This window comes from Anabrus simplex, chromosome 1 (assembly GCF_040414725.1).
Source record: "Anabrus simplex isolate iqAnaSimp1 chromosome 1, ASM4041472v1, whole genome shotgun sequence".
NCBI lineage: Eukaryota > Metazoa > Arthropoda > Insecta > Orthoptera > Tettigoniidae > Anabrus > Anabrus simplex.
The window spans coordinates 1,630,750,893-1,630,766,925 of record NC_090265.1 but is presented as its reverse complement, the minus strand read 5'-3'; the positions used below and the strand labels follow the sequence as shown (position 1 = coordinate 1,630,766,925).

Below are 16,033 nucleotides of genomic sequence, written 5' to 3'. Positions count from 1 at the left end.
GAAAATAAGTGTAGAAAAGAGTAAAACTCTTCTTATGACTAGAGGGGAGAAAGAAGGGAAAGGTCAGATTAGACTTGCAGACAAGCCCCTGGAAGTAGTAGAAACGTTCAAATACCTGGGGAGTGAATTAATGGACAATGCTCGACTAAATGCTGAGATTAGTAAGAGGATTCAAGCTGGAAGCTGTTTCTATCATAGTGTAAGAAACATGTTATGCCAATGGAAGCAAAGGAAACACTGTACAGGATGTATTATGTACCCATAACAACTTACGGAGCAGGAACTTTGACAGTGACAAAGAAGGATGAGAGTCGAATACAGGCAGCCAAAATGAAGTTCTTGAGGAGTATGATACAGAAAAGTAGAAGAGACAAAATAAGGAATGAGAAAATCCAGGACGAAATTGGAGTGTAAAAAAAATGAATGATAGAATAGAGAAGAACCGACTAAGATGGTTTGGGCACATAAAGCGAATGAGTAATGAAAGAATGCCAAAAAAAGTGATGGAAATGCAAGGAAGGAGAGGCCGTGGACGACCACGATTGAGATGGAAGGACACAATCCAATGCAGTTTTTAGAGAAAGAAATCTGGACTGGGACACAGTGTTGGAGGAGGAGTAGTGGAAAGACCGAAGTGGAGAGGAACCATACTATATTTGCCTCTACCCGGCTACAGCTGGATAAAGGGTAATGATGATGATGATGGAAGGACTGTACTGTTACTAAGAACACAAAACTGCAACTACTCTCTTATATTCCTCATTACCACGTATGCAACTGAGACCTGAACAGTCAAACAGGCAGATCAGAGGAAAGTGGAGAGCTTCAAGATATGGGTTTACCAATGCATTTTCCAAATTTCTTGGAATGAACACTGAACTAATGCATCAGCCAGGCTTACCTCCAGTACTTCGGTCACATCACCAGAAGAACAGGCACACTGGAGAAGCTTGTAGTGGAGGGAAAGATTAATGGCAAGGGATCATGAGAAAGACATCCAATCAGAGGGGTGAACCAGCTGCAGCCTCTAGTGGGGAAATCTTTCCACGAGGCAACACTTATACCGAAAGACCGCCAGACTTGGAGAAAGAAAATCAGGTTTATGAAATCATGATTGCCACCATGCTCTCTCAAGGGTAGAGGGTTGAAGATGGATTCACCACTCATAAAAATCTGTCTCATCCAAGAAAATAACACGTTGAAAGAATGTACCATAATTTTCATTCGTATGGTGAAGAACTACTGCAGAACATTTCGGAGAGGTTATCTTACTTGAATATAATCTATGATAAATTATCTTGCAGTATATTCTTAGTGAAGTTATCTTATGTTGCCTAGATATAATTGACTATAAATAAACCTTGCAATGGCTTGCTTAGTAAGATTGTCAATTCCAGTGCACACTTTCGATGTTGGTTGCCAGCTGTAACAAGTCGAACACCTTTCTTAGAAATCATTATCAGTCTTGACTGTACTCAGTGAATGCTGTAATAATATACAAAGGCAAATATATAACATACACACATGTGCCATAAATCAATAATAATACATCCAATGCAGATATTACCACCATGAAATCAAGAATAACATTTGAACAATGTGCTACTGTTAGGTTAATCAAGAAAGCAAAAATTTGGTTAAATTTAGTCTAATTAGCACTATTACATAAAAAGAATGAAACATGTACCAATAATGTTATCCTGATAAGGAATAAATCAGTTTGGTATTGTAAAGGTGGAATTTCCTAAAAAGAACCATAACACTTGATAATTCACACTATGTTATAAATTTATCACTTATCATAGGATCTAACTATGCCCACCAGTTCAGCGCACCTAATTAGGATTGCTTACTCATCTTCCTAAATTTTCAGTCCCTCATTCATGTTACTTATAGTTCTGAAATGAGGTTTGTTCACTTTTATTTTTGGAGGTGTTCTTAGATTTTCCTTGTTTCTTGGACATCTCATTGAACATTTTAAATATGAACTGGACAAAATAACAATACTACTGCTTTCTACAAGTCATTTGTCAATCCTACTCCATGTAGGTTATTAAATACATTATTTGAACATGCCATGTTTCTTTTTACATTATACTGTACATATTATCTAACAGATTTACAGTTTTAAAGAAAATAGTAATCAATTTCATTGCAAAGTACATCATTAGTAACATTCACAATACAATGACATAAAAGTTGGCAGTGATTTTTCATCGTGCAACTCATGGCAGATAATGCCAACATGCGGGTTGAAAGATAATTGCAAGATTTCCCATCACCGGGCGAGTTGGCCATGCGATTAGGAGCGCACAGCTGTGAGCTCGCACCCGGGAGGTAGTGAGTTTGAACCCCACTGTTGGCAGCCCTGAAGATGGTTTTCCATGGTTTCCCCATTTTCACACTAGGCAAATGCTGGGGCTGTACCCTGATTAAGGCCACAGCCGCTTCCTTCCCATTCCTAGGCCTTTCCTGTCCCATCGTCACTATAAGACCTATCTGTGTCGGTGTGACGTAAAGCAAATAACAAAAAAAAAAGTCCTAGCGGGCGTAGATCTAACCACTCTACCCCATCAAGTGCCAAGGTTATGGATAGTGGAAGCCTTTACCTTCCACGCCTTCATGGCCTGTATGGAGATGACTTTGCTTTGCTTCTTGTGGCCCCTAAGGGAGCAATCTACACACAGAATTTTGTACACACAGTCCCTGCCCCTACACACAGAATGCAGCTCAACTTTCATTAGTAATAGGGAAAAGAAATAGGTAGATTGCTCCCTTAGGGACCACAAGAAGCAAAGCAAAGTCATCTCCATACAGGCCATGAAGGCCCTTGGAGGGGTGGAAGGTAAAGGCTTCCACTATCCGTAACCTTGGCGCTTGATGGGGTAGAGTGGTTAGATCTACATCCGGCCGCCTTTGCCCCCAGGAATTAACCTGGTACTCATTTTTGGTGTAGGCCGAGTGAACCTCAGGACCATATGCACTTCCGGACCTTGGCACTTGATGGGGTAGAGCGGTTAGATGTACGTCTGGCCGCCTTTGCCCCCAGGAATTAACCTGGTACTCAATTTTGGTGTAGGCCGAGTGAACCTCAGGACCATATGCACTTCCGGAAGTGGAAATCTAGTTTCTTAAATTTTTTGACTTCCCGACGGGGAATCAAACCCACGTCCTTCCGGGTGAACTGAGCACAGTTACGTGAATTATAGTATACATGTATGCTAAGGCACCTTTGAACTATTTATAAGTGGCATGTTCAAAGGCAGTTACAGTTACGAGACTCTCGGATATCAGAATTTTGTTTTACGTCACTGAAAGCAAGCAAGTGCACTTACAATTTTATGTGACTGGTGATCCCTTAACCATGATACCTGCAGTTTCATGTAGAATTTGAATCATAGCCTTGTAACTTTCCACTTCAGAAATCCTATGTGCATTGGCTGGGATTTCAGCTGCAACTTGGTGAGAGGCCAACTGGCACCACCTTTGATGACATTCTCTCTTAGCTCCCATGCCCCCAAATATGAGAAAGACTGCCCTTGAATGGTATCAGACTGATTGAGCCATCTTATTTTGGGACAGTTAAACTTGATATTTCTCTGAACTATAGTACTAATGTACTTTCTGGATTTTATTGTTCATGGAGAAGTAGTTTTGAGTATATAAATTTAGATTTTTAAGTGTTTATTAGTGATTTTTATATTGTAGGCTTTAGTGATGAATTTTATGTTTCATTTAGGATAATAAACAATTTAGGTTTGGTTTTGGGTATGTGTTGTATTATACTCAAATATTTTTGAATGCTTGAATCCTTGTTATTTATTTTTTCATTTTCAGGTGTCGAAGGAAGATACTCTGCCGAAAAAGATTTGTCACCGCTGTGCTTATAAGTTAGATATGTTTTATGAATTTAGATTAAACTGTTTGAATTCAGAAACTATGCTGAAGAATGTTTCTTCAAAAGATGTTTGTTCCAATTTTCCTCTGGTAAGTTTTACGTACACGTATGTTCTTTGGTATTATGTTGTAAATAAATGCAGTGTGTGCCCGAGAAACTAAAATTTTATTATTTTCATCTTGCCCAACTTTTGTAAATTGATGACATCATTTTTTAATTGGAGATAATTTCAAAGGATTGAGTATATAAAATTGTTGATAAATGTAGAATATATGTAGTTTTTTGTTGAAGTTCAAAGGCTGTTACAGTTACGCAGCTCTTGGATATCAGAATTTTGTTTTACATTACTGAAAGCAAGCAAGTGCACTTACAATTTTACGTGAATGTTGATCCCTTAACCATGATACCTGCAGTTTCGTGTAGAATTTGAATCATTTTAACTGTACAAATTCAGAAAAAATCTCCAAACAGATGAAGTCACTTGACAGATCGTATAGAAAAACTTATGGCTTCATTTCCTATGTATGATACCTTTTGCTGTTCAGGAAATTTAACGTGGAAAACATTTTTTTTATTTTTTTTAATAATTGAATATATATGTGGTTTTTTTTTTTTTTTAGACCTGTTTACCAGACAAACCCTTTTGCCTAGGCATCACGGTCATAAATCTTGGCAATTGACTGTATTACTCGAATCAAATCTGTAACTCAAGTATGATCGGTTGTTGATTATTTAGCTTGTGATGAATAGCGTGTGTGTGTTGTGTTTCAGTGGTTTAAATTTAGTTTGGGATTGTTAAATATGTGTACTAGAGCCTCCATGGCTCAGGCGGCAGCGCGCCGGCCTCTCGCCACTGGGTTCTGTGGTTGAAATCCCGGTCACTCCATTTGAGATTTGTGCTGGACAAAGCGGATGCGGAACAGGTTCTTGTCCGGGTACTCTGGTTTTCCTTGTCATATTTCTTTCCTGCAACACTCTCCAGTATCATTTCATTTCGTTAATCTTTGCCCCAGAGGAGTGCGACAGGCTTCGGCAGCCAGCACAATTCCCATCCTCGCCGGTAGAAGGGGGCTTCATTCATTCCATTCCTGATCCAGTCAAATGACTGGAAACAGGCTGTGGATTTTCATTTTCATGTTAAATATGTGTATTGCCACTAAGCAACAGAATGATGGTAACCAGTACTGGAAAACATAGCATCCTCTGTGCTAGAAATATTCTGTATTTGTCATTTAAAAGTTTTTGCAGTTCTAGATTCCAGTGAATCTGCTTCTACTGTGATCTGTAATGAAATCAGTGAGGGCTAGTTTTCAGTCCCCGATTTTGATGCGGCTCAGTGCTTCATAAAACTTGTCAACTTCATCCTCATCTGCACCCTCACATGGTGAATGCACTGAGACAATTCTCATCCTATTTCCTCCAACTGCCAAATCTACCCACATCATTCACTTAATTACATGCCAAACAGAAACTATATTGCATGCAGTAGTATTCCTGATGAGCATACCATACTCTGTCCTTCCCTTTTTAACACCATCAAGTACACTTCATAATCTCCTACCTCTTCTTACCCGAATATCACTTACTTCTAGCACATAGAGATGCATCCTCTTTGCTGACTCCACATTTTGTGAGAATTTTTAAGTTAGACTGACCACTCTGAAATATATATCCCGCTGTGGCTGGTGGCGGTAGAAGAAACCACAACCATGGTATCACCTGCCTGTTGTAAAAGGCGACTAAAAGGGACCTAATGGGCTCTTAACTTGGGAGTGTGGGTAGGCGACCATGGGACCCTTAGCTGAGTCTTGCATTGCTTCCACTTGTGTCAGGCTCCTTTCCACTTTTTACCTTTGATTAATGTTAATAGAAGATGGTTTACTTGATGGTTGTACTTCCAATTAAAACAATAATCACCACCACCACTCTACAATATGTAGTAAACAATGTTTACGTCCAGTTTGGTGATATATTGCACATTCCCTTGAAGCATTCAGATTGTGGTATGCCGTTATTAATAGCCTACTCCTTGTCTTTACTGATATCTGGTGAAGATTTACATCTCCTACTTTCAAGATACTCAGTTTATAGTACCAATAGGCAAGTAGTGAGAGAGTGTATTTAAGCCTGCGAGTCATGAGAAACTCTTCTGTAGAGCTTAGTAATAAATCATTAATAGATCTGTTGGCCAGATAATTTTGTTACCTAATCGCCTGTTATTTTGAAAACGATTATACATAATTGTGCGAATCGAAGTTTCCCTACTCCTGAGAAATTGTCTTAGTTTGTATATAATCACAACATCAGAATTGCCATGTTTTGCAGGCATGGCCATTGGCTTCAAGCTATAGCCACAGAGAGTAGTGTAACAGGCAGCTCCCTGTATTCTTTACTCCCTAGTCTAACCCTTGTCCCTTTTCTCTGCGGGGTCGGATATGAAGTGAGATAAATAAAAAATAAACTAGTGTCCTCATCCTGAGGTGGTGCAGCTCTTTTTAGGTACACCCCCATTGGAGGTGAGCTGCATGTACCATTTCAACCACATACCAGCCCTCCTGCCATTCTTAAATTTCTGGCAGTACCGGGAATCGAACCTGGGCCCCCAAGGACGGCAGCTAATAACACTAACCATTACGCTAGGGAGGCGGACGTGAAGTGAGATGAATCTTCGTATCAAGTTTTACGACCAGTTGCCATACCCGACATCAATCTCATCAGATGAGTTAGTGAGATGAATTGAAGATGTTATATATTATGATAGTAGGAAAGGAGAGGGTGAAACCTGGTGCCAGCACATAACTTGCTTCTGTCAAATGGCACCACTGGGTCTGCTCAAAGCTTAACGTGTTCATCAGATGGACAAAATCGCCATCAACAGCGTGATATGCCTTCATTCCATATGAACACTGTGGAGAGGTTTGGAATTGAATCCAGGCTTTTGACACACAATATAGTGATTAGAAATAATTATATACCACCACCTCTCCTACCCTGCTGGCCAACATTCTGATAATATATAAGTAATAATAATAATAATAACGTAAATGTTTCCACCTTTTCAATACTACAATATATTCACAAAATTACAAAATTATACGGTACTAGTTTCGACCCATCTAGGGGTCATCATCAGCCGTATTGGAGCAAAGATCATTTGTGGCGAAATCCTAAGACAATATTATTTTAAAGAATAACAAGTGAAATGAGATGTTATGGTAATAGTTAATAATACAAGGAATATACATATTAAGAGGTTTTTAACAAAGAATAAAGTATAAATGGGGTGTTGTAAAAATTATAATCATGGAAATCAGTAAGTTCATGTATTGAAATGAAATATGGCTTAGGAAGAGGGCTTAAGGTGGGGCTGAAGGGTGCGGGAGAAAGTGTAATTGTCTTGGAAAAGTAAAACTTGATACAAAGATTCATCTCACTTCACGTCCGCCTCCCTAGCGTAATGGTTAGTGTTATTAGCTGCCGTCCTTGGGGGCCCAGGTTCGATTCCCGGTACTGCCAGAAATTTAAGAATGGCAGGAGGGCTGGTATGTAGTTGAAATGGTACATGCAGCTCACCTCCAATGGGGGTGTGCCTAAATTTAATCAAAGGTACTTTTCCAAGACAATTACACTTTCTCCCGCACCCTTCAGCCCCACCTTAAGCCCTCTTCCTAAGCCATATTTCATTTCAATACATGAACTTACTGATTTCCATGATTATAATTTTTACAACACCCCATTTATACTTTATTCTTTGTTAAAAACCTCTTAATATGTATATTCCTTGTATTATTAACTATTACCATAACATCTCATTTCACTTGTTATTCTTTAAAATAATATTGTCTTAGGATTTCGCCACAAATGATCTTTGCTCCAATACGGCTGATGATGACCCCTAGATGGGTCGAAACTAGTACCGTATAATTTTGTAATTTTGTGAATATATTGTAGTATTGAAAAGGTGGAAACATTTACGTTATTATTATTATTACTTATATATTATTCTCAGTTCAATACGGACCAAAAACATGAAATTCATAACCATCAACAACATTCTGATGGTGAATTTTTTTTTTTCCTACCAATGGGACTCGGTAAGAAATAAGGTCTAATTGGTAAGAATGACTCCACAGTACAATACAATATTCTCTTTTATTTTATGTTAAGAAAAGGGACATGTTTTGTCTCTTCTATTGTGAGGCATCATCAGCCTAAGCTATTACGCTGAAAACGCATGATAATCTTAGTACCGGTACTAAAACCAGTGACATATTGAAACGGGAATGCCCTGCGAGCATTCGCGTTCATGTATTTCTTGAGAGAACTCGCTAACACCCGGCTGTATGGATTCAAAACGAACGCCGAGCGTGCAGGCATTGTGGGGGACAGCATGCAAGCAAGCGCTGCTACAGTGTGCCAGCCAAGGCCAAGTGACGTCACACCGAAAATTCTGTTGGATTCTATGGCATTTCATCAAGAACTGAAGGTTAAATTGTAATTTCGAGAATGTCACCTTGTAGGCCTGGACAACAAATGCTACTACCCAAAATTTCATTAAAATTGGCGGAAGGATGGCCGAGATATGAATTTTTTAAGATGCTCACATTTTCAGTCTCGCCGTCCGACCTTGGGCAATAAAAGGAGTCGCCAGCCTAGAGTGTGTCAGTGTGTGTGCGAGCGAGCACATCATCGTGAACCAGTCGCCTTGCTATGTGATACGGTTTGTTACTCTGTCCAGCTTAGGACCGGGGTTCGAAAGTACGTAATACTGGTGTTGAAAGCCTTCTCTGTGGACTCTAACTTCGCGTGTAAGCGAAAGCTTATTCAAGGATAACATCGCTCTGTCGAGCCGAGTAACATCATTTCATTTTGTGAATTGTGTAATTGAAGGGACTGTATAGTAATCGCTTGATATTCTGAAGCTGTGCTTAAAGGACTTAGGGTATAAAGACTGTGCTTTAGTTGTTTCCTCTACAAGAGACTGTGCTAGGCTATTTCGTAAAATTGTGCCCTAGTGAAAGAACAATTCTTTTATGGACAGTGTCACTTTATTTCGTTAAGGACAGTGCCTACTTTTCTTTCAAAGACTGTGTCGATCACTCCATGAGAAAGACAGTGTCGACATTTTCTTTTCATAAAACTGTGCCAACCTTCATTTTTAAAAGACTGTGTCAATCCATTTCACAGAACTGTGCTAACATTTACTTCCATAAAACTGTGCCGATATTCCCTTTCAAGGACAGTGCTGATTCATGGAATACGGTACCTTTATTTCTTTTCAAGGGACTATGTTAATTCCCCCTCATCAAGACTGTGTCTAAATTTGCGTGTAATATTGTGCCTCAGTGAAAATTTTACCTCTGAGAAATTACGTGATTTTTGTTAAGACTGAGTCGTAACAGAACTTGGTTCTCTTTCACAAGACTGTGTCATAAACTGTTTCCTTCTGTCTTCGCAGAAACTTTAATTTATTTCTACGAGTGTGTGTGCTAGGACATTGCAGGTACTCATTACAAACAGTGCAAGGACTGTGTCCGAAGGACTTAATTTATTTTCTTTTGCACTGAGATAGAGTGAAGTGGTAAACCATCATACCTCAGAAAGTTCCAGATTATTTTCATTGCTTATCACTTCAAGTTCGATAGTGACTATTGCACGAACAACATTAGTTATTCTCACAGAACTGTGACTTTGAATTCATCTCTTTTTTTTTCTCAAATGTGCGCCCAACACCATTTATAGTGGAACCTATTCGGCCCGTAATCAGTGTCTCGCCTTAATTTGCAGTGCAGTGCGGTAAAGAACTGTCGTATCAGATTCCATTGACGTTCTGTGCGAAAGTTTTACATTTCTCTGCTCCTTTCATGGGACTTAATGGAATACAAAACTCAACAACTATTCCATGCTGCACCATCATCAGACGACCGTCCCAGGTTCGAGTCTCCTTCAATATCAAGGGCTGACAACAGCCGTGGGTCGACACCGACAACGTGGGACGACGCCGATGCCACAGAACGACGCCTTGTCCACATCTTCAAGGACATTCCAACTATTCGTCTGTAAAAGGTGATATAATTTCTATGCATTTTTTTTTTAATAAACTGCAAGTTCCACTTTAAATATGAACTCATTTCACTACCCTTCTCCCGTACTCTCTAAAGCATGAACTGTACACGCCTTGGCGTTATCCATACTCTCCGCAAAACTGAAGTACGGGCTTTCCTGTTTCAGTATATTAAAAAGTTGAAGAGTCAAGGTGACTCAGTTTGTCACATTTAAATACAAATTTTTTTAAAAACACAGTTCGTGTAAGTCTTAAAACCAATCATTGGATGATAAAAGTCCCATTGAGTTTTAATGTATAAAATTAATTGAAAAGATGGTCACAGCATGCTAAAATCTAAGTTTAAACTTAAAAAACATTAATGTGTTCTCATGTTGGAAGCCTTGAGTACGTGAATATCTGATCAATATCTGATCAAACAGAGCTTGTTTATAGGTGGAATAACTCAATGTCGAATTGTATTATGTGGCCGGACAATTCTTGCAATCCATATATTATTTGGAAAATTTCTCCACCCTGTTTGTCTTTCTCCCTTGCCCGGCCGGCTCGTGCATGGCTCCGTATGGGACAGTTGTCTGCTGCTCTTATGGAGGCTGACAATACAGATTTATTATGAAATTTATTCCTTAAGGTAATAGGACTTGGAACTTGCTAACCGTGGTGTCAGACCATATACTGGACTTGACGCCTTAATGATCATGGCTACCAGGCAGGCTCTTGGTAAATAGGGTTATTACCAAATTAAAAGGCAGTATAGACTTCAGTATTATGGTAATCAATGAACTGAGAGCTGACCTGTGCTCACATGATCAAAGAATCTAAAACATTAACATTAACAAATTCAAAGAAGAAATCAATGAAAGTGGCAAACAGGTGAAACAGTATCTACAAAGAAATTGAGGTATATGGTGCACTAGTAGTTCAAGGAGATGATGTGTACAACATTGTGAAGGAAGGGATGTTGGTGAAGCAGTGGGGTGAAAAATTAGGTAATAGGATATAGATGATTGCTTATAGACCCTTCCAGCAACAAATACTATTTCAACCAATAGTAGTCAAGTTTTCCAACAGAAGAATGAACTGATGTTAGCAAAGAAAAATGTAAGCAGTCTTCAGTCTATACAGTACAAATCAGTGCTTGCCAATGTACATAAATGATTGTCTGACGTCCAGAACCAAAGGACTAGTCAAGAGAGCAAAAGATTTGTGCAGAAAAGAATATAAATATGTCTGGATGAGGGAAGGGAAAGTTTTTGTCAGAAAAGATGACCATTCCACTGTAATATCCATCAAGTCACTTAGAAAACTAAGCTATTGGTGTTGATGATATTAACCCGCAAGTTTCTCTCATATTAAACTTAATTTAAAATAAATATATCTCTACAATTTTGCGGGACGTAAGAGTGAAACGAATTACGGAAATGGGACGTAAAGACTGCGTTATACAGTTTAGATTTTAAAAAATTATTATCCTTATATTACAGAAAAATTACTCCTTAACGGAAATTAGTCGTTAGTTCAGTCACATGTAGGGCCTAAGTATGTAAAATTCACGAGAGTGCCAAGCTGAATGGCTCAGACGGTTAAGGCACTGGCTCTCTGAGCAGGTTTGATCCTGGCTCAGTCCGGTAGTATTCGAAGGTGCTCAGATACGTCAGCCGTAGCTTTACTGGCATGTAAAAGAACTCGTGGGATGAAATTTCGGCACCTTGGCATCTGCAAAAACTGTAAAAATTAGTTATTGGGACGTAAAACCATTAACATTGTTATTAATATAGAAATTTCCAACAGTCGCAATACCAATGCAAGAATAAAGTACAATAGGTCTTCTCTAACATTTGAGTTAGCTGGAGTTTGTAACAGCATTTATTTCCCAGCATTCTTCCTCGACTAATAATTTTTGAAGACCCGTATATCAGTAATTGCAAATGGAGAATGTTACGCGCACAACTTATGTCAAATACTAACGCCTACAACAGGAGCAATTTTCCCTGTGAGTTCAACATAACACCAACGCCACTGGTCGCGCGATGAGAGATCCTCTCACACAGGGAGCACGAACTCATATAAATCTTTGTTTCGACTAGAGGAGGGGATGCTTACCCTTCAAATGTGAATCACCTTACGACAGTTACCAACTCAGCTAGAAGAGGGAACAGTCACTTCCCTTGCATCGCTGAGAAGTAAACTCACAATACAAAATAATGTGAGAGAAAATCTCATATAGCGACCACTCGCGGGTTAACAGGAAGTTGACTAAGTTCTTTTGAAGAGCTCACACCTATATGTGATAATGCCATAAGAATATTGCATGTTAACTCCTAAAGCCTATGAAACAAATGGGATGAGCTAGCCATCCAGCTCATTGGACACATTTCCTGGATGTTATTGTAAAAAGTTGGATTAGTAAAGAAGAAAAATATTATCATTAATTCATAGTATATGATCAGTTATGATATTTTTGTTCGAGAAATGTTAGAAGATTGGAGGGAAGGTGTTATATGTTAAAACATGTTTACAGGGTTTAAGTTCTTAATTAAAAGAAATAAGTTTCATAATGATAGATCCGTATTGAACTGTGATTACAATAGAGTAAATTAATATATTATTTTGGGTCCACCTTTTCAATACAAAATGTAAATAGTTTAAATTACATAGGGACTAGTTTCGACCTAGTAATAGGTCATCATCAGCCTGAAGTAAATTAAAGCGTAAATATCGAAGAAAAAATAAACAATGTAAACACAAGTACAGTCTTTATAAACGTACATACCATGTGGGATATTGAGCAGCAATATATTAAAAATAATAACTCTTCCAATTGACGAAGCACTGAGCGGAAGTCACGTCATTCACTTACGAATAAAGTTCAGTGCGCCATACAGCATTAAAAGTCCAGTGTGCACTAAAAGATGTTATAAAGAAGAATTATCAGTTGAATGCTGGCTTCTTGAGTTTGCTGTTGTAAATTCGAAGAAGTTACGTCATTTTTTTAAGGTATTCATAGACGTCAAAATACATGGATGCTGAAAAGGCTCTTCAGTTTTTTGGAACTAGGTAATTGTTGCACGTGGAGGCTTAGGAGTCCAGAGAAGCGCTATATTATGTTAAAAAATAGAGATCCATAAAAAGATGCTAGAAGAAAGCTGAAACATCCATCGTCCTTCAAGATTCCAGAAGCAGAAGAGCTTTCTTCTAGCATCTTACTTCGCATCGACAATTATTTCTAGTTTATAAACATGTTGAGAAGACAATGTTACGGTACTTTAATTTCAATTGATCTCTGAATGAACAACATCTTCGCTTGAAAACCAACCTTTTTCGATTTCCACTTTCACAACTTGTCATTTTTATACGACGCACAGGATCTTTTTATGGATCTCTATTTTTTAACATAATATAGCGCTTCTCTGGACTCCTAAGCCTCCACGCGCAACAATTACCTAGTTCCAAAAAACTGAAGAGCCTTTCCAACATCCATGTATTTTGACGTCTATGAATACCTTAAAAAATGACATAACTTCTTCGAATTTACAACAGCAAACTCAAGAAGCCAGCATTCAACTGATAATTCTTCTTTATAACATCTTTTAGTGCTCACTGGACTTTTAATGCTGTACGGTGCACTGAACTTTATTCGTAAGTGCATGACGTGACTTCCGCTCAGTGCTTCGTCAATTGGAAGAGTTATTATTTTTAATATATTGCTGCTCAATATCCCACATGGTATATACTTTTAAAAAGACTGTACTTATGTTTACATTGTTTATTTTTTCTTTGATATTTACGCTTTAATTTACTTCAGGCTGATGATGACCTATTACTAGGTCGAAACTAGTCCCTATGTAATTTAAACTATTTACATTTTGTATTGAAAAGGTGGACCCAAAATAATATATTAATTTACTCTATTGTTTAAGTTCTGGAAACAAATTCCTCTGATGTTCCATTCATTGTATTAATTGAAATCAGTGGGTTTCAAAAAGATTTTATTAACCTGTCTTGTTACAATCCTAATATTATACTGATTTCTTGCTCACTTATCTTGGGGATACTCTATGTGGAATAGAAACAGTAAAAAGTTGTGTGTTATAGAATGAGATCTGAACATAGGTAAACTACAACGAATTAATCAGGGATGGTAACATTGGTGGTTCATGGTATAATTTATAGGTGGTTGCAGTTTTTTTTTTTTTTTTTTTTTTTGCTAGTGGCTTTACGTCCCACCAACACAGATAGGTCTTATGGAGACAATGGGATAGGAAAGACCTAGGAGTTGGAAGAAAGCGGCCATGGCCTTAATTAAGGTACAGCCCGATCACTTGCCTAGTATGAAAATGGGAAACCACGGAAAACCATCTTCATCACTGCCGACAGTGGGATTCGAACCCACTATCTTCCGGATGCAAGCTCACAGCCGCGTGCCCCTAACAGCCAACTCGCCCGGTAAATACATTCTTAAGTGTCAATTTTAAATTCTGAAAATAAGGTAAAGGAAGTTTCTCATTCTAATGAAAGTGCAAGTAAAACAACTGTGTACAGAATCAGTTGTTGTAAGTCACATAAAAAATGAAAATGTGTGTCCAACACTTGTCCCGTTTTCCTGCGGGGTGGGGTATGAAGTGAGATGAATCTTTGTAGTGAGTTTTTAAGACTGGATGCCCTTTTGATGTCAACGTCATCGGAGGAGTTAATGAGATGTAATGAATGACGTGATACACGATAGTGGGGAGAAGGGAGAGGGTGAAACCAAGTCTCATTCAAGTTTCTGTTGGGAAAATTCTAATCATATTAGTGAAACAAACAAACCAGTCAGCTTGACATTTGTAGAATGTACCCTCTGTGACTGCATTTTTTATGATCTAATGAAGACATTTTGCAAAATTATGAACTAGTCGTTTCTATACCCTCTTTCTCCATAAAATCCACCACTTCTTCTGCCTTTCCTGTCAGGGTCATTAGGTTGATTATGCCCACCTTCATGATGTTGGATACTGGTCACCCATTTTTCTCAGTCCCCCCCAGTGCCCAAGGAACTGCGCAATGCTTTTCTGAGGCAAGCTCAGAAGTACTATATCTCATATAAGGGCTATTATTATATTGGAGTCGCCACTCCCAGAGACATTTTATACCTACTGCCAGGTGTAACTTTAGGTCGCTCCTCAGCAGTACAGATACCTTTTTAAACTGTTTCACTGAAGTACAGATGCTGACAGGAGAAAGTTCTTCCATTTTATCTGCTGTTAGGACTGGTGTCCTCTACCACCATCTAAACTGTTGACCATGTTCTCCTTTCCAGTGAATGTATGTGTCATTTCCTACACGAAGGCTTCACATAACTCCAAAGGGAAGGCTCCTCTGCCTGTTGCTGTTGATCGCCCCTTTGGATGTCAAGTTTGGTAATGGCTACTTGATCTTTTGCCAGACAGTCGCAGGTAGTTAGTAACGACTACTGTCACATACGGTACTGGATGATCCTGACCTTACCACACACTGTATTATCTTAAAATGAAATGTGAATGAAAGGGAGGTTGTGAAAGTGGGACTATTAAGCTGTACCCTGTAGTTGATGAAAGAGGCTTGAGGAAGTTTAAAAAAATAATTATGATGGGTGAAAATGGTAAATAAAAATATAATCAGTATATGAGATAGTGTTAAAGCATTTGGTGAGGCATGTGAAAACAAGTACCTACAGTATGTAACCTTTAAAAGGGGTAAGGAATGTTAAGAGCCCTATATTATAACAGAAATATCTCTGGAGGTTAGAATGAAATAGAATAAGGAGAAATTGAATTTAACAAAAAAAAAAAAAAGTCGGCTAAGGATAATATGATGGCAAGTATAATTGTCAGCCATATGAATTTTGGTGAAAAATTGATGGGTATGTTTAGGTACTATAAGGCATAAACTGGTTCCAGGAAGGACATTCCAGTGATACTCAACTTGCAGGATACCAGGAAGATATAGCAGATATTTAAAATTCAGCAGGTCAAATGGATTTTATTTGCTAATGGCATATTGCAAGACTTTTGATAAAGTAAATCATGGGAGACTATTGATAGAAATGAGGA

General features: G+C 38.4%; 1 protein-coding gene across 1 annotated transcript in view; it reads left to right on the top strand.

Moving 5' to 3' along the window:
* LOC136858613 (uncharacterized) overlaps positions 1-16,033 on the top strand; it is a 119,594-nt gene that overhangs the window by 35,369 nt on the left and 68,192 nt on the right. The window contains exon 2 of the mRNA XM_067138309.2: positions 3,838-3,951. Coding sequence (XP_066994410.2) covers positions 3,838-3,951 — 114 coding nt within the window. The remainder of the gene's footprint in view (positions 1-3,837; positions 3,952-16,033) is intronic.